Raw genomic sequence first — 19400 nt, forward strand, 5'->3', positions numbered from 1 at the left:
ACCCTTCTGGCCTCCTCCAGACTGTGCTTCCAAAGAGGGACTGTGTGCGGGAAACCTCCCTTGGGCCTTCTGTGCCTGGAAGTTTCTTTAGTTCACTCTCATATTAGTTGAGGTTGCAGCTGGATATGTGCAGCTCCAAATCCTGCTGCTTTTCCTTAAATGCTTTGCAGCTATAAGCTGTCATATTTTTATGCAGCCTTATTGTTTCTTTGCAGGGTTTTTAGAAACTTTTCTCTAATGTTCTGTATGCCACATGTCCAGTGTGGGTTCTCCACACCCAGCCTATTCAATATAAGGTATGGCTTTTTTTTTTTTTAAAGATGACAAGTAAGGGGATCTTACCCCTTGACTTTGTGTTGTCAGTACCACACTCTCTCAAGTGAGCCATGGGCCAGCCCTAGCTCTGGCATTTTTTGTTAAACTGGTATTTGTTGGTCATAATTTCTGCAGACACTTCTCTCTGCTCACCCTTTTCTGTCTTTCTGGAACACTTCCCGTGGATTGGTCCTTCCCCGGGGACAGCACTTTGCTGCCTCTTTCAAGTGTCATTGTCCCAGCCAGGCAGCTGGGCCTCCGCTGTTGATGGAGACCCTGTGTTTGTTGCTGTGAGCACTTGGACTCCAGTCAGTTCACCTCTTCCTGGCTGCTGGGACTTCAGAGTCGGGACAGGTGGCAAATAAAGAGGTGTGGGACTTCCTGTGCTGTTGAGCAGCCTGGTAAGGCTTGGAGCCTGTGGCCCCTGGTCATGACCTGTATTGGGCCCTGTTGTGCCCAGAGTTCTGCCATGTGGGGCCTGGCACTTCTTGTGTGTCTCTCCGAGGCTGTGGCTGTCCTGCCTCTTTTTTGTCTTTGGTTTACCCCCTGTGGCGAGGTCTGGCCCACCAGGGAGCACTGTGGCAGGTGGGGGTGGGCTCTGGATGTCCACAGGCTGGTAGCCCCTGGCAGGGCTGGGCCCGCAGGTCCCAGGACAGACACCGAGGTTTGTGGTGGGCCCTGCAGTAGCAGCAGGTACCCGACATGGCAGGAACAGATTCCATAGGTCCGTTTCCCAGACTCGGGCCAGTCGTTTCTCTGGGGTCCTCTTGGTCCTTGCTCTAACTTAGACGCTGTTAACTGTGCCTTAATTTCTCAGTCTGGTCTTCCTTCCGCTTAGGGAAAGCGCGTGTGTGCACTTGCAGACTGAGGCTTCCAGGTGTGGTCCTGGGGGCTGCTGCTTGGTCCCAGTTCTCCTTTGGGTCCTTGTGAACATTGACCAACTTCGCAGGTGTCTTGGGGGTCTTGGCACCTTGTGGGGGACTCACACCACCTCACCTCTGCCTTGTGTGGTGCCTGTTTATCTGTGTGGTGTTTTTTTGTGGCCACCCTTGGGGGAGGTACCACCTGTCCTGTTTGTTTTCTTTGTCTCCTTTAAAAGTGGACACCCCCTGCTGCTGACACCTCCCTCACCTGTCCCTGACATTCATGCTCTAGGTCACACGCTCTTTTGTTTTCCTCTCAGTAAATGCTGCACGTTTGGTTGTAGGCACTCCAGTCGATGTGGCACAGAAGGATTTGGGTTTGTAAAAACAAAGGACTGAATTCTGTGTGTGATGTGCTGTATGTTTGCATCAGATTTTGCAAATTATTTATTAAAGAGGAAAAGTACTTCAGAGCTTTTGTGGCAAACTGCTAAGTAAAATAATGCTATAATCTTTAATATCCGTTCATAAAAGTTGGCGAAAGTTGTCCCATGTTAACACTTCAGTAAAGTGCAAGCATTTCCCTAATGATATTTGCTACAGTTACTGAGCTGCAGTTAGTGCTGTTTTGCAGGAATTGATGTCTTATGATAGTTGTAGTTGTTCTTGGGCTGGGTTGCTACTCTAGGCCTCCTGGAAGGTTTCCAGGGGAGGGGCTGGCCTCATGCGAGCTCCTGAGTCTGCTCTGACTTCCTGGTAAGCTCCTCAGCAGGGGCTTTACCTGCACAGCCACCTTGGACGTAGGTCCATGCTTCACGGAGGCCTAGTGTGCTGTGAACAGGGGCCTTCCCTGTGACACACAGCCCCAGTGCATGTGGCCCTGAAGGTGGTGGTTTCTGGACTAAGTAGGAGCCTGGTCTGTCTCCACGACCAGGGTGATGCACGGGCCTCCTTCCACATCTTAGAGGTTGCGTATGACATTGCTGTGACTGCATGTTCATGGCTAGATTGTGTAATTGCTGAGTTGCTGGCATGAAAATTTATTGAGAATATTACATTAGTGATAATGATAGTTTGTCATAAAAGACTGACAGATTTTTGTAAACCAAAATAATTAATTTGAAATAGTTAAATGAAACGTAAATAGAATCGTATAATTTTAATATTTCAGTGTTGAATAATTTAACCACTTCAGGATTCTCAGCAGCAAGCCCCTTTTTTCAAGGTGCTTTTTAATCTGTAGTTAGAACTTAGGTGGGGCCTAATTACCCAGTGCCTCAGTCCATTCTGTATGGCTGTAACAGAATACCTGAAACTGGGTAATTTATAGTGGACAGAAATTTATGGGCTCACAGCTCTGAAGGCTGGGAGGTCTCCGGTCAGGTGCCGGCAGGTTTGGTGTCTGGTTAGGCACCTTTGCACGCTGCCTGCTCTGGAGGGGAGGAAAGCTGTGACCTCACGTGGCAGGAGGCAGAAGGGCTGAGAGGGGAACCACTCCCGAAGGCCCTGGTAGGAAGGCACTAAAACCACCTGCGAGAGTGGAGCCCTCCTGGCTTCATCACCTCTTAAAGGCCCCTCCTTCAGTACCATTACATTGACAATTAAGTCTCAACATAGTTTTGGAGGGGACAGACATTCAAACCATGGCCACTAGTTAACTTTAAATGGACTTTTAGGGGCTGGCCTGGTGGCGCACTGGATAGTGCGCCGCTTGGGAAGCGCGGCGGCGCTCCCGCCCGAGGGTTCGGATCCCACATACAGACCGGTTCCCGCTCACTGGCTGAGCGAGGCGCGGGAGCAACACCGAGGTTTGCAATCCCGTTGCCGGTCCCCGGTCCGGTACGGGGGCAACACTGAGGGTTGCGATCCGTTGCCGGACACGGAAAAAAGACAAATAAATAAATAAATAAATAAATAAATGGGCTTTTAGGTTACTAATTGTATTAGTCCGTTTATGTTACTTATAACAAAGTACAAGGAACTGGGTGATTTATAAAGAAAATGAAATTTATTGCTTACAGTTTCTGAGGCTGGGAGGTCCAAAGTCCATCTGGTGGTGGCGACAGTGACCCAGGGGTCTCACATTGCAAGATGGTGGAAGCAGAGAGAGCAAGAGAGAGAGAAAGACAGACACTCCCCTTCTTTTAAAGCCCTCAGAACCACACCCCTGACCACCATTTTTAATCCATTCACTACTGCATGGTCCTACAATCCTATCACCTCTTCAAGGCTCCACCTTTCAATTACCATAATAGGATTTCCCATCCTCTTAACAGTCACATTAGGGGCTAAGTTTCTAATACGTAAAACATGGTGGACACAGTTCAAGATTCAGTGAGTTTGGGGGGACATAATTCAATCTATTGCACTAATTGCTTGTATGCTTTTCCTCTAAGGTAGACCACAGCCCTGGGCATTGAGTACTGTGACCACGTCTGCCTGGAGTGCCACCTGTGAGATTGCGCTCACATGGGTGGAAGTTTTGTGTTACTTTTATTTTTCCATATTGGAGAATATATGTGAAAACATAATTCCTAGGAAATTACCTGATATGTCATTTGGGACTACCAAGATGTATTCTTCTCAGGCTTTAAAATTTTTTTCTTAGCTAATTTTCATTTAAAAGATTTTTTTTGTTGTGCTTTTTGTTTTTTATTCAAAAAAAAATTGGCTTTATTTTCGGTGACTGACTAAACTCTGGATATGTGAGGCTGTGTGCTCGGGATCTGCTGGAGAGAAGCTCCTGTGGGCTCTTGGGGTGTATTGTGTATCCCACATGGCAGCGCTGACCTCACCATGTCACATCTCTGAGAGAGCAAAAGGTTTCAGAAAGGGGATGAACTGTGCCTGTCTTCGTGGGAGTGAGGTTTGGAAGCTTCACAGAACCCCTGTGCTCTAACCCCGCCTGTCAGGGAGGCCAGGTGCAGTGTATGCTCTTTCCCAGCCATTCTGGGGCTCCTACAGCAGTCCGTCGTGGTTTGGTGTCTGCTTTATATGTCTTCACTACAAGAAAATGCATGTGTTGTGCTCTCTGCCCAACATTAGCACCATGCTCTGAGTTGCAGTCTTTCCCCAACAGCCGTCTTTTTTGCATTATTAGCTCTAAGGAAGGAAGTGGACTCTCTAATCGAAGAGCAGTCAGAGGCCCGGAAGCAATCTGAGAAGGACCGCTCAGCTATGCTCTCTCAGATGAAGGTTCTGGAGTCTGAGTTGGAAGAACAGCTCTCTCAGCATCAGGGGTGTGCCGCGCGTGCCAAGGAAATCTCCACCCTCAGACAGCAGATGGTCTCTCTCGACAAGCATTTGCGCAGCCAGCGGCAGTTCATGGATGTAAGAATTCTGAATTAGAATTTTTATTTGCATCACTAAAAGTCATCACTATAGCATGAACTTCATTCCGGGTCATTAAATAAGCTTCTGTAATATGACATTGAAGATCGTTGTCTAGCCCTCCACTGTACAGATAGATTCCTGTGTTCCTGTGGTCTCAGTGGGCACTTTCACATTGTCAGCATTTTGTGGCGTGTGATCCAGGGGCATCCTCGCCATCCTCTTGGCCTGCGGTTCTTCCTGCGGTCTAAGTCTCCACCATGTTACATCCAAAGGGCCATTCTTCTTAACTCCTCTTCACAAAAACAGCTGTGAGGAGGGGGGCATTTAGAGTTCACATTACTGGGCGGGTGGACACATGTGTGCAGTGGCTGTGGAGGTCACGTGAGGCCAGGCCCTGCCTGTTACACGCTCCCTGCAGGGTGGTCCCAACATGCTGCCTCTCGTCCCAGGAACAGGCTGCTGAGCGGGAGCATGAACGTGAGGAGTTCCAGCAGGAGATTCGGAGGCTGGAGGGGCAGCTCCGCCAGGCGGCCAAGCCACAGCCCTGGGGCCCCTGCGACAGCCAGGTGAGTGAGCCTGCCATGTGCCCTGCCTTCGGGAGCAATTCTCTACAGTGTTTTTAAGCTCTGTCTCATTTTGACTTTCTGCCATCCATGTACCTGGAACCAACAGTGCTCACAGCTGGATGCAGAGGTAAGGGTGGGCAGTGCTTGCCTGTGCTTTGTCCCTTCTGCGTGACTGGTAGCCATGGCTTGCCCTCACTCTGCATGCCCAGACAGGGAGGGGCAGCGTGGACGTCCTCCTTTTGCTTGGGGCTTCCTCTTGTCTGAGGTAGCTGTAGTTGATTTGCTTATTCTTTATTTAAATTAAATTTATTTTGAGATAATGGTGGATTCACATGCGGTTGTCAGAAGCAGCTCTATGCCTCATCCCCCAAGGTCACATCTTACAGCCCCAGGGTACCACATCACAACTGGTCAATAGGACGCAGCGGAGCCACAGAGCATCCCTCCCCATAGGGCCCCTCACACTGCCCTCCTAGCCTCATCCTCTCCCCAGCCCCCGACTCCCAGGAATCTGTAGTCTCTTTCCACAATCTGTTACTTCTATAATACTACATAAATGGAATCATGCGTATGTTACCTTTTGGAATTGACTTTTTTCACTCAGCCTAATTTTCTGGAGATTCATCCAGGTGGTTGCCTATGCATCGTTCATTCTTTTTCATTGCTGAGTAGTGTTCTGTCCTTTCTATCAGAACTAATATTATTATTATTATTATTTTTTCCTTTTTGTCTTTTTTTACTGACCGGTAACGGGATCGCAACCCTCAGTGTCACGCCTGTACCGGGGACCGGCAACGGGATCGCAACCCTCGGTGTTGCAACCGCACTGAGCTCAGCCAGTGAGCGGGAACCAGTCTCCACATGGGATCTGAACCCTCGGAGGGAGCGCCGCCACGCTCCCAAGCAGTGCACTCTCCAGTGTGCCACCGGGCCGGCCCAGAACTAATCTTATTTTACTAACAAAGTTTTCATCATATTATTTTTTTTGTGCCTTTTTATTAACAGAGAATGTCCTTAGTGCACCTTTATCCCACTCTGTCATTAGGTGTCATTGTGCAGCCTGGGTCTAGAGAAGAGCATGGAGCACTGCCTGCTTGTGCTCAGTTGCACTGTGTTGTGCTTTCTTGTTGTTCTAGGTTGAATCGTTACAAGAAAAGTTGAGAGAAAAGTCAGATGGATTTAATGAATTGGTTATAAAGAAAGAGTTGGCAGATAGACAACTGTTAATCCAAGAAGAAGAAATTAAACATCTTGAGGAGACAAACGTCAACACCAGAAGAAAAGTGGTCCAGCTCCAGGAAGAATTGGAAAAACAGAAAAAAATTGTGAAAGAATTACAAGTAAACTGTCTATCTGCATAGTTGCAGGAGTGTGGAGGAGTCTCGGCACTGGCAGTGTTTCTGTCCTCTGGGTTCACTTGGGCTGCTGGGCATAGGGCGGTGGGTCTTCTTCACTCATGTCCACTGAGTTGCACCAGAAACACACCAGGCCTTGGAGTCGAATGCAGGCATCACTGGCGATGGAATAGCGAGTTTACTTTGACCTCTCTGGAGATGCTTGCTTTTATTTACTACAGTAGCATTTTATACCATTTTTATATGACTTCTTTATTTCTCCGGTACTCTAAACTTATCCTTAGTAATTTCATAAAGTAAATATTTAAGTTGTAGGTTTTTAAAAAACTTACTAAATACTTTGTTTAGAGCTAGTTATAATTATTTTAATTTTTGAGTTTAAGAATTTATGTCAGCTCCCCAATGAAAGTATCTCTAGCGATAGTTTTTATATTGTGGCTTGGAGTTATGCATGTGATGTCTCGCATGAGCTCATGTGTATCCGGGGTTAGAGGTGAGTTGGGGAAACTGGGCCCGCCCAGGCCGTCCCTCGTTGGCTGGGGTGGCTGTGTTCCTGCATTTCCAGGAAGCATTTGTGCCTCCTTTCTGAGCATTCAGCTAAAAGTAATTGAACCTCTGGCTTTTACTTTATGTCACTGGAGGTTAAAAAGATACTTGAAAAGTGAGCCTTAACGAGAAATTTTATTTCAGAATCAGTAGTTGGGTGCTCCAGCACAAATCCTGCTTGGAGGATGGTAGGAGAGTTTTCTCACGTGTCTGTTCTCATAAATGCTGATGAGAACTATTAAGTGAAGTCAAGGCTCTTCTTGAGGGTGGGATGTGTTTCTGTTTCACTGTTCTGGGAGGGGCACCCCAGCATCTCCTGATTTAACCTGAGCCAGGGGCACTGTGGCCCTGGTCCAGCCACTTCCTGTGCTTTGATGACGGCTCCCTTGTTGGTGCTGGTTCATCCTTTCATTTATTCCTTCCTTCCTTCATTTGCTCAGGAAACATTCACTGAGTTTATTAGGTGCCAGGGGTATAGAAAATGCCTTTTTTCCTCCACAGAATTGGACCACATATATGGATTGGTTTGCCTGTTTCTTCCCACTGACTGTTTTGTGAGCGTTTTCTCTGTTAAATGTTCTCTGTGAACTTTTTCATGGGCTGTTAGCGTCCATTGTATGGATGTGCTTTTAGCCGTTGCCCTGTTTTTTAGCAAGTTCTTTCCAATTTTTTAAAAATTGGTAACAATCTACTGAAATATTTTTATCTTGTTGAATGATTACTGAAGATAAATTTCTTGCTGTGGAATCATGGGCACCGTCTGTGGCTCTCTCTTTGGAGCCACATCCTTCACCAGGTGGTCTCTGCTGGGAGTGTGGCTGGGTTCTGTCCTCTGTGTGTTTCTGGCGAGTCACTGAGTGCAGGTGTATGCAGGTGTACCCACTGTGCTTCAGGAAGAGCTGAGGATGATTTATATGTTAACAGACAGAAGTTGAAGTTCCTGATTCCTTAAATATTTGCCTAAAATAACTTTTTTTTCATGAATAGGATAAAGAGGTATTGAAGGAGCAGCAGATGAGTGACTTGCTTCTGGCATCCACGTTGACGTCTGAACCAGATGAAGGCAAATGCTCTGTTCCTCCTGAGGGTCCAGAAATCCAAGCTGAGGTGGCTCAGAGGGCACTTCTGGGGTGCGAGGGCGTGGTGCATGGGGAGCAGGGCTATTGGGACTGCCTGGCTCCAGCTTAGAGTGTCTGCTGCTAACCTTCAGTGAGTTCTGTGTAGGAGGCCAGATGTTCCAATGGTGCAGCTGGTGTGTCAGTGATGATTGCATGTCCTTTGTAGTTTTATCACTTTTACGAGGGTATAGGACAGTAATAACTGTTTTGGGCATGTACTTTTTAATCTTTCAAAAATTAAATAGCAGTTTTATTAAATCAGTTGGAGTATTAGGTAATTTTTAATCCTTCCTGTTTTTTGTTTTAATGAAAGGTTTTGGACTTAAAAGAACAGCTAGAAAAGATTAAAGGTGACTTAGTGAGTAAAAATGAAGAAATACTACATCTGAGCTTAAAATTAGATGTGCAGAACAGCCATGCTGCCATCAGCATCAGAGAACTTGAAGAAGAGAATGCCAACCTGAAGGTAAACTAAAGACCATCCACCTTGAATCCGAAGTTTATTCTGATCATGTAAATGCTGGGGTCAACCACAAAGATCCTCGGTTGTGGGAGATGAGTCTCTGGCCTCCCAGCCATGTGGGAGATTTCTCTCTGAAGCTCTAGGAGTGCCTGACTTCTGCACTAGGGCTGGGATGCAGGGGCAGTGTTCCAGTGACCAGGAGTGGGCAACCAGAGACCTCTGTCCCCAACTCTCCTTCCTGTTTGCAGCCCTGATAGTCAGGTCTTTGTTGGAGTGAAGTTCCAGGAGAGGGCTTCCCTAATGACAGAAATGGCAGGAGGAGATAAATCATGCTGGGAAGATGTGAGTGGCTTTAGGCCCTTAGGGGCTGTGCTCTTCTAGAAGGGGTGACCCACTGCATGGTGGGGAAAAACCTGTTTCTAAGTCTCTGTTATTTTAATGTAACTGTGCTTTTGAAGCAGAGAGAAAAACAACCTCTATGTAGTTGAGATGATATTCAAAGTTGCAAAGAAAACATAACTTTACATGATGGCCTTGAAACATGTTTAGAGTCCCCATCTGTGGTCCAACCCTGAGTGAACTAATATAATAGTACTGAGGAAATCTGAGGGGCTGTGTCGTTTACGTCTAATTCTTACAAAGGTTGCATCTGTATGATTTGAAAGTATGTGGAGTCAAAAGGAAGTTTCAGGCTGGTCCTAGTAACAAGCTGTCCTTTCAGTGTAAATTCTCCCTTAGTCAGTAGATGAGAACCAGGCAAGAGCGTAGTTCTACTTTGGTGATTGCTTTGAAACAATTTCCTGGAGAAATACAATAATTGGATTTTTTTTTTTTTGTCCTTTTTGAGACCGGCCACACCCCGCTCAGCCAGTGAGCGCTGTGAACGCACTGGTCATCCCTATATAGGATCCAAGCCCGCGTCGGGAGCGCCAACGCGCTCCCAGCGCCGCACTCTCCCGAGTGCGCCACGGGCTTGGCCCCAATAATTGGATTTTGAAAGCCAAACTAATATGTCATTTTAAGCAGAAAGGACTTTAATAGAAAAACATTTTCTAATTGAATTTTCAATTTTCAAATTTAAAACTGCAGGCTTATTTAATTAAGACATTTCATATCTACAAAGTCGGGAATATTTCACATAGTAATACTCTGTTGGCTTTATCATTATTATTATTATGGCGGTGGTTATTACTACTTCCACAGGCATTTCTGCACAACAAAGAAAAGGAGATAATGTCTGTGAGTGAGTAGCTCCAGGCAACACCCACACACGCGCGTGCATGATGTGTCTCTTCCTCCAGCCATGGCCGTGTCTCCTGTGTTAAGTTCTTGGTGGTTTGTAGGTGTGATTGACGGGCCTCTGGCTTTCTAGGGTGACAGTCCTCTGTTTCCTTGTGTAATGTTTATAATACTTTTTTTCGTTAATTTTGGAGGAGGATGTAAGTATAGTGGGGGGCCATAGGGTAGAAAGTAGAAGTTTTGTCTGTAGTTTTATACTTCTCTAGATTTCCAAGTGGCAGAGACTTTGAGATATTAATGACCTGTGTTGTATCTGTTAGTATCATGCATATTTGGTAACATTTTTTAATATCCTTTTTTATTAATACTTTGAGAAATGCCTTTAAATTAATTTTTAATTATAATCATTTTTTTAAAAAAAGATCCTGTCTATTATTTGTCCTTACTGCTTTAGAATTTGCCATGTGAATGTAATTTTATATAATGAAAAACATTAAAATTATTTTCCATGAAAAGGACAATATTTTAGTTCTGTTAAGAATAGAAAGCTTCATAATGAAAATCCCAAATATTTTCCTTTTCTAGATATGTGCAAATCTGCACATCCTTTATTTTCTCCAATTCTAGTTTTTCATAAAGGTGTGGATGTTGTGTACTTATTTTTGCTTTACATAATAAATAAAACTAAAATTTCATTTAAAGGGCTGACCCTTGTTAGGTTTCTAATTCTTTGAAGGAAACCATAGTTGATGTTTTCTACCCTTATTTTTATGTCAGTGAAGATTCTCATCTTCTGGAGTCGAGGATCTTTCGGGTGTGTTGCAAAGATTATGCTCTTGTCTCCACTGATGTAGTGGTGATTGTGACTGCTTGCTTCCATACTTCCTTCTCCAGCAGCTCCTTGTCTTTCCAACATCTTATTCTCAGCATGTAGCATCCCTTCCTGTATTGCTTATTCTAACACTGGGATTAGTGATGTTTCTTTAACTTTATCATTTACTTTTCCCTTATTCTATAGTTTTGAATAAGGAGGTCTTACACATCTTTTGTTAAGATAATTCCTAAGTCATTTTAGAGTTTTTTGCGTTACTGTTAAAATTTTTTTCATCTAGTTGTTTGTCATGAGTATATGCACACACATGCGTGTATAAATAATTTTTTCATATTAACCATATACCCCATTACCTTGCTAAAGTTATTTATAGCAAATCCTGAACAACATGGGTTTGCACTGTGGAGGCCCACTTACCTACAGATTTTCAGTAAATACATTGGAAAATCTGGGGTTATTCATGACATGACCAAATAGTTAAGTAACTAGTTAACTAAACTACTACTTAAGTAATGATGCAGAGCTGCTTCCACACTTCCGGTGTCTGCTTTCAGTGCAGACCCTGGAAACGTGCGATGTACTTGAGTAGTAATTAAGTAGTGAAATTTTGGGATAGTCAAAAGTTATATGTGGATTTTTGACTGGGTGGGGGATAGAGGCCCCTAACCCTGAAATTGTTCAGGGGTCAACTGTATATTAGGAGAGTTTGTAGATTCTTTAGGGCTTTCTGTGTATAAGATTATACCATCTCCAAAAAAAGAAAGTTTTGTTTCTTTCTAATCTTTGTCTTTTATTTCCATTTCTTTTTTTTTTTTTTTAAAGATGACCGGTAAGGGGATCTTAACCCTCGACTTGGTGTTGTCAGCACCACGCTCAGCCAGTGAGCGAACCGGCCATCCCTATATGGGATCCGAACCCGTGGCCTTGGTGTTATCAGCACCGCACTCTACCGAGTGAGCCACAGGCCGGCCCATTTTATTTCCATTTCTTCCTTATTGCAGTGTCTAGTATTTTTTTGTTGATGTTTGGTCATTTGGTAGAGGGTTTGCTTCTTCTCTTATACTGAGGTTGGCTATGAGGATAAAGATTTCTTCCTTTATTTGCAGGCTTTACTGGTGACTCTTATATCAGTGTAATTGAGTGATCAGTAGGTTACCTGTAGAGTGGCCCTGGCTACTACTGTGGTGGTGAATTGTCCTTGCTTGACAGTAGGTGTGATAGTGGCTATATTACCCCACCTTGGGTCTTGATCCAGAATTTGTGACCATAGAATGAGCCCCCAGCACTACGCAGGCCTCAGCTCACCTTAGTGGGGCATGCTGCGGGAACTGGCACTTCCCTCTGGGTCCAGGGGGTGGAGGGGCTTCCTGTGCCACGCGGGTCTCCTGGGCTCACCTTGGCAGGGTATGCCGTGGTCTGCTAGTGCTTCCCTCCAGGTCCAAGGAGATATAACCATTTATTTTTAGATTTTTCGGTTTTTATTTTCTAAAATTTACACACAGTAAAATTCACTTTTTGGTGAGTTTTATGAGTTTTGAAAAATGCATTTAGTCCTGTAATCACCACCACAATGCCATCCTTCCAGAAATTTCCCTGTGCTGCCTGCCCCTTTGTGGTCACCCCCCAGCCCTGGCAACCTCACTGATCTGTTCTTTAGCCCTTTCCAGAATTCCACATCAAGTCACTCACTCAGCGTAATGCATTTGGAAGTCACGCTGTGGAGTGTGTCAGTGCTGAATGGTCTTGTATGGACGTACCACACTTTGTTTATCTGTTCACCCTCTGAGGGACATCGGGTTGTTTGTTGCTTTTGGCAATTATGAATTGAGCTGCTGTAAACATTCATGTACAGGTTTTTGTGAGGAAATAAGTTTTCATTTCTTTAGGTTGAATACCAAGGAGTGGAATGGCCGATTCATATGTAAGTATATATTTAACCTTAAGGAAAACCTCCAGACTGGTTTCTGTAGTTGCCCTACCATTTTACATTCCGCTGGCAGTATGTGAGAGCCTCAGGCCTAGCCACATCCTCATCAGTATTTGCTGTAGTCAGTCTTTTAACTTTAGCCATTCTGGTAGATGTGTGTTGGTATATCCTAGTAGTTTTGATCTGCATTTCCTTAATGACTGCTGATCTTGAGTATCTTTTTCTGTGCATATTTGCACTCATATTGAGGTGAAATGTTTGTTCAAATATTTTGCTATTTTTTTAGAAAATTGGGTTGTTTGTTTTCTTACTGTTGAGTTTTGGGAATTCTTTGTTCTGAGCACAAGTTGTTTTTTTGATACACGACTTGTAGGTACTTTCTCTCACTCCATGGATTGTCTCTTCACATTCTTAATATGTTTCACAGAGCAAGGCTTTTTATTTTCAACAAAGTCCACTTCAGTAATTTGTTTACTGGATTACACTTTTGGAGTTGTATCTAAGAGCGCTTTGCATAACCCAAAGTATTCTCCTGTCTTCTTTTAGACATTCCATGGTTTCACTACATATAGGTCTCTGATGCACTTTCAGTTGATTGTTGGCATGTGTATGTCCTGTTGTTCCAGCACTATTAGTTGAAAAACTCTTTTTTTCCATTGAATTGCCTTTGCACCTCTCAAAAACCAATTAGCCATGTTTGTTTAGATCCATTTCTGAACTCTCTATTTAGTTTTATTAATCTAGTTTCTCTCTTTCTCTCTGCTAATATCGCACTGTTACTGTAACTTTATAAGAAGTCTTCAAATCAGATGTGAATCTTCCCACTTTTTCTGTTTTTACAAAGTGGTTTTGGATATTCTAGTTTCTTTGACTTTTCATGTACATATTTGAATTAAAATGCTGATATCTACAAAAACTCTTGCTGATATTTTGATTGGAATTGCATTGAATCTATAGATTGATTTGGAGAAAATTAACATCTTAACAATATTGAGTCTTCCAGTCCACAAACATGATATGACTTTCCATTTATTTATTTATTTATTTATTTCCTTGGTGTTGTATAGTTTTCAACTTACATGTTTTGCATATATTTTGTTAGGGTTAGGTTCATACTACATATTCTATTTTGTTATGGTACTATTATCATAAATGATATATTTAATTTTACTTTTTCTTTGGAAGCTGGCCAGTTAATTTTGAATTCTAATTATTTATTGCTAGTATATGGAATTACAGTTGATTTTTATATATCAACCTGTATGCTGTGACCTTGCTAAACTCACTGTTAACCGTAAAGACTTTTTGTGTTGTTTTTTTGGAATTTTCTGTGTAGACTGTCATGTCATCTGCAAATAGGGATAGTTCAATATGTAACTTTCCAACCTGTATGCTTTTTTTTTGTATCCTTTTGCCTTATCAAGCTAGCTAGGACTTCCAGTGCTATGTTGAATAACAGTGCTGAAGTGGACATTTTTGCCTTGTTTCAGATCTTATGGGAAAACATTCAGTCTTTCACCATTAAATGTGATGTTACCTTTAGGCTCTTTTTAGGTATTCTTTATCAACTTGAGGAAGTTCTTCTCTATTCTTTGTTTTCTGAGAGTTTTTTTTTTTTTTAAACAAAAATGGTATTGAATTTCGTCAAATCTTTTTTCTGCATCAATCGATGTGATCATGTGATTTTTCTTCTTTAGCCTGTTAATACGGTGGATTTTCAAATATTGAACCAGCCTTGCATCCCTGGAATAAGGGAGGTACTTCAAAAAGTTCATGGAAAATGGGATTGAAAGATAATATGAATCATAAACTCTTTGAAGATTCTGAACATAATTCTTTTTATATATTGCTGAATTCTATTTACTAATGTTTTGTTAAGTTACACATCTATATTCATCAGGGATATTATTGGTCTGTAGTTTTCTTGTGATGTCTTTGTCTGTTTTTGGTGTCAGGGTGATAATGGCTTCATTTAATGAATCTTTTTTTCGTCTTCTGTTTTCTGGAAGACTATGTAGAGTCAGTGTTATTTATTATTTACCCTTTGAATGCTGAGTAGAGTTGTTTAGTGAAACCATATGGGCCTGATGAGTTCTTCGTTGGGGTTTTAAAAAATTTCAGATTCAATTTCCCTACTAGTTGTAGGGCTATTCAAATTAATGTTTTATATTGGGATATTTTTGGCCATCATTTATTGAGATATCTGCCTCTCTCTTGTGGAGCTCCAGTTGCAAATATGCCCTGCCTCTCCTATCTTCCCGTGGATATTTGAGGCCATGTGCATTTTTTGTAATTCTTTTCCTTTCTCCTCTCCTGATGGGATAATCTCCATGATGCTTTAAGTTTGTGGACTCTTTGTCACATCCAGTATGAGTATATTTTTAAATTTTGGATACTGTAATTTTTAGTCATAAAATTTTTGTTTCTTTTTATAGTGTCTGTTCTTCTGTCAGTATTTCCTTTCTTCTTTTTGTTTATTGTGAGCATACTTTTCTTTAGGTCCTTGAACACAATTGTTTGCATCTGCATTAACATTCTTGTTTGCTTGTTTAAGCATCTTTTGTCCTCTCAGGGTTGGTGCCATTGGTTGTTTTTTCAGAATTGGCTGCATGTTCTTGATATTTGGTGGTGGTGGTGAGTAATTTTTATTTGCATCCTTGACATTCTGCAAGTTATGTTGTGGGAGCTCTGGCTTCTGAAGTGTGTTGAGATTTTTATTTTAGCATTAGTCAGCTTGGTTAGACTCAGAGGACCCACTCTGTCTTGCCTGCAGGGGTAGCTGTCGATATCCCCACCTGTGTGATGGAGTTGGCCTGAGACGTGGGTAGAAATAACACACGGAATCTGGGGCTCTTCTTTCCCTTCTTCTCTGTCTCTTGGGAACACCTCCTTGCTCTCCATAGCTTGACCTGATTCCTTCTCCTGAGCCTCCTCAAGCTGCACTGCCTGAGGGCAGAGCCTCAGAAATGGAAATTCCCTCCTGTGGTGTCCTTTGCCACATCTTGAGTTCCCCTCATGACCTCCTGGGCCAACAGGCGGGTGGGGCATCACCCTCCAGATTTCATGAAATCATTTGAGGAGCATTTGTCCTCACCAAACTTGGAGCCCCAGCTTTGATCTCAAGCCTCCCTTTCCCAGCCCTGCTCCTTGCTCCTCTGAGTCCCCTGCTGGTGCTAAGGGACATTCCTTTGATAATACACCACGCTGGGCAGAGTAGGCCCATCTGGGTTTCCTTTCCCTGGAGAACAGGTGGCACTCAGGTCAGGCCCCTCTGCACCATCCTGTACAGGAAGAAACCACACACCATGTTCAGGGAGACCCTAGCGTATGTGCTCTCTGCTGTCACGTCTACCCTTTTTCTGAGTTCCCCAACCTAATTTTTGGCACCTTAACATGTTTTTATCTCTTTCTTGCTGTGTTCCAACTGCACTGTATCTCCAAGGACTGATTTTAGATTTTAGTGTTTTACGTTTGGGAGCCACCTTTGTGTGCTGGCTCCAATATTTTAAATGTAATATTTGTGTTATGATTATGACTTTTGTAGTACGTACTCTTTTATTCCAGTGTATTTAGTACATTTAGTGTGACAAAGCAAAAATTGCATACAGTAAGAATTATCTTTAAAAATCTCTTCACTTGCCTGCACAAAGACATGGGTCTGTGCAGTGCACAGTAAGGGGTGTGCAAAATAGAACTGGAAGAAGATGGGAGGATTTAGTTTTGCATTTAGCAATTATCTTTTGTCAAATGTATAATGTATTCATAAACAGTAAATGTGTATACAGTATATAGCGGATATTGTCCAAACCAAAGCCAAAAACTAAACAGGTTTCTTATTTTTGTTTATACTCCAGGCCCAATTTGTATTTGCACCTAAAGTAACTGTGAAGTAGTTCTAGTGAAACCAAGAATTGTTTTGAAACACTCAGTTTTTTGGAAGCAGACACTGACCATAACAAATTGTTTGAAAATTGTTAGCTAGAACATAAATTGGTTACAATTTTTCCACTTGGTCACCACCAGTGATACCTTAAGAGAATGGAGTTGGGAGCCATATTGACATAGATTTCAATCCTGATTTTCCGCTTACTATTTTTGTGGGTTTGGAAAGATACTTGATATCTAAGTTGCAATTTTCCCATGTTTAAAGTAGGAATCATAATACCTCTTGCCTCAAAATTGCTGAAGATTGGGTTAAATGGCACAGGTAAATGTATCCTCCTTTGAAGCCTGGTGTAGTAGCTGAGGCAGCAACAGTGGAAATACCCATGTTCCTGTGCAGGCATGAACGCAGGCAGAGTGGGCAGTACCCGGGCTCATTCAGTTCTTCATTTTTGCAAATTCTCTGGCCAATTTTCTCACTTTTATTCTGGTGTTAGAATGATACCTTAAATCTAAATGCTTCTTTCAGGGAATTCAAATCAAAGTCCTTTAAATGTTAACATAAAGGGTGGTGAAAGCATTATGGTGTGGCTGTTCTTGCCTGGGAAGTGACTATGCCAGAGCTTCCTTGCAAGTTGACAGCCGAGTGTGTGGAGGTGTTTGGGAAGGGGACAGAGCAGCGGCCAGAGGTGCCAACCTTGACCAGTGGTTGCACCTGAAGCACTGGAGTGTAGCACTGGGGGTCTGCAAACATCGAATGCCACATTGAGCTGTTGAGTCTCGCTTCTACAAGGCTGAACTGCATGTTGAAAGAGGGACATTCTGAAGTGGGTACGTTTAATTTGGCTCTGAAATGTGCTTTCTCCTCAGGTTGAGTATAGCAGAAGTTCTGAAATTGAGGAGCTGAAAGCCATTATTGAAAATTTGCAAGAGAACCAAGAGCGATTACAAAAGGATAAAGCAGAAGAAATTGAACAGCTCCATGAAGTCATTGAGAAGCTGCAGAGAGAGCTGTCCATCATGGGGCCTGTGGTGCATGAAGTCAGTGACAGCCAGGCTGAGAGTCTCCAGAGTGAGCTGCTCAGCTTGCAGGTGGAGAGCCCAGTCGGGCAGCCGCTGCAGGGCGAGCTTGACGCTGCACTCATGGCCAAGGAGGCCCTGAGCCAGCTGCTGGCCGACCAAGCACAGGGACACAGCCAGGCGTTGGAGGCCGTGCAGCAGCGCCTGCGGGAAGCAGAGGTGGCTGCTGCGCGGCAGCTGGCTGAGCTGAGGCGCAGTGCGGCCCTCAGGGAGGCCGAGGTCAAGAATATGGCCTCCCAGATCCGGGAGTTTGAAGTTGCCCTAAAAGCAAAGGAAGCCTTGATTGCAGAGAGAGATTTAGAAATTAATGCTATGAACAAGTGGAATGTGGCCCATTCTGCCGAGCTGGAGGCCATCCTGTTGGCCTTGGCCCGTTTCCGCTGCGCTCTGGAACAGCAACCCCTGGCTGCACCAGATGAGCCTCCTGAGCTGCAGCGGCTGCGCGCTCAGTGTGCCCGCCTGAGCCACCAGCTGCAGGTGCTGAACCAGCGTTTCCTGAGGTGCCAGACGGAGCTGGACAGACAGCAGACCCCGCAGGCCGCAGCCCACACACCAGCACTCAGGGCCTGCCTGCAGCCTTGTGTGGGGGGCATCACTGAGGCGTGGGTCGCCAGGGTTGCGGAGGCCGTGTGCGAGGATGAATCGGAGTGGGGTGTCGGTGGCAGGTGGCTGACCACAGCCCCCCATGCCCTGGACCAAGACACACGGGTAGGCCTTGTTCCTGTGCAGGCCATGGAGCCAGTGCAAGTGAGGGATCTCGGGTGAGAGAGGCTGAGGCACTCAAGGGGCCCTGGCCCAGGCTGCCGGGCCAGTAGGGGCCAGGCCAGGTGTGTCTGGTGCTCTTTGAAGGAGACTTTGGGTTTTTTTCTTACTCTCCTCCTTGTTTTCTCTTTTAGTTTTAATAACTTTCTTCTTTCCAGTCTGGGCAGTGGGGGGACAGCTCTCCTGGTGGCTTGTGACCTGCTGGAGGAGGAGAGGGGCCTGGAGCTCTTACAGCCGGGCCTGGTTAGGATCCACTCTCAGTGAGATCAGGCTGGGAGTTCACTATTGTATAAGTTACTTAAGCTTTTTAAAACAATCCTTCCTTTAATACCATACTATCTGATGATACAGTGATCATTTTGTGTTAGACAGTCTTTCTTAATTTTCCTCTGTGGTTTCTAATCAAATGGTTTATCTCTTAACAAGCATTTCCTAAGTAAAGTTTTAAGCTCATTTCATTTGGGAACAGAAGGCCTTATGTGAGTCTTCTTTTTTATGCTCCAGTTTGTGTCTGAGTAGAGCTTTGGGGATCAGCTGCTGCCCCAATGCCCATGTAGGTCCTGAGTGGGCGGCTGCTCTGTCAGGTGCCCCAGCTGCCCTGGTCTTTGGTGCTGCCCTGAGTTCTCAGCCTCATGCTCAAGTTGACCAGCTGGGCAGTGAGCAGATAGCAGGACTGTGGACAGGCTACCTGCCTTCCCCTGGTGTCCCTGCTGCATCACGTGCTACCCAGAGCTGGGCAGTCTCCTGCACAGGGGGGTGGGGGAACGACGGTTTCTGATACATTCAGTTTGACCTTTGTAAGCATCATTCCTGTTCTCTCTGTTAAGGATGATTTTCAGCCTGCCAAAGTCCTGGTGACTTTAAAGGATGCAGATCTCCCGAAACAAGAAAGCGTGATGTCAGTGCTCACCCTCTGCCAGCAGCAACTGGAGTCAGAGCTGCTCCTGATGAGCGATGAAGTCCACTGGAGTGTGGGGGACAGCAGCAAGGTGTCGGGGAGAAGGAAGGTGCTTCACGTTCTGGGAGGGCTGGGCGCTGAGTGCACAGAGATCATACCATCGAGGACGTTCACGGGGCATGCTCCCCGAGTTTATCTTGTCCCACTGTGACTATGCTGTC

The 19400-nt window shown here is 44.4% G+C and overlaps 1 protein-coding gene across 1 annotated transcript in view; it reads left to right on the plus strand.

Annotated features, from left to right (window-relative positions):
- Positions 1-19400, plus strand: part of LOC103609863 (pericentrin-like) — a gene marked incomplete at its 3' end in the record, with an annotated part of 62289 nt that overhangs the window by 32095 nt on the left and 10794 nt on the right. Inside the window, exons 11-18 of the mRNA XM_008594133.1 lie at positions 4279-4508; positions 4961-5077; positions 5184-5204; positions 6214-6417; positions 7966-8085; positions 8410-8562; positions 17310-18227; positions 19109-19288. Coding sequence (XP_008592355.1) covers positions 4279-4508; positions 4961-5077; positions 5184-5204; positions 6214-6417; positions 7966-8085; positions 8410-8562; positions 17310-18227; positions 19109-19288 — 1943 coding nt within the window. The remainder of the gene's footprint in view (positions 1-4278; positions 4509-4960; positions 5078-5183; positions 5205-6213; positions 6418-7965; positions 8086-8409; positions 8563-17309; positions 18228-19108; positions 19289-19400) is intronic.

Source organism: Galeopterus variegatus, unplaced genomic scaffold (genome assembly GCF_000696425.1).
Source record: "Galeopterus variegatus unplaced genomic scaffold, G_variegatus-3.0.2 Scaffold10211, whole genome shotgun sequence".
In the NCBI taxonomy this organism is placed as follows: Eukaryota; Metazoa; Chordata; class Mammalia; order Dermoptera; family Cynocephalidae; genus Galeopterus; species Galeopterus variegatus.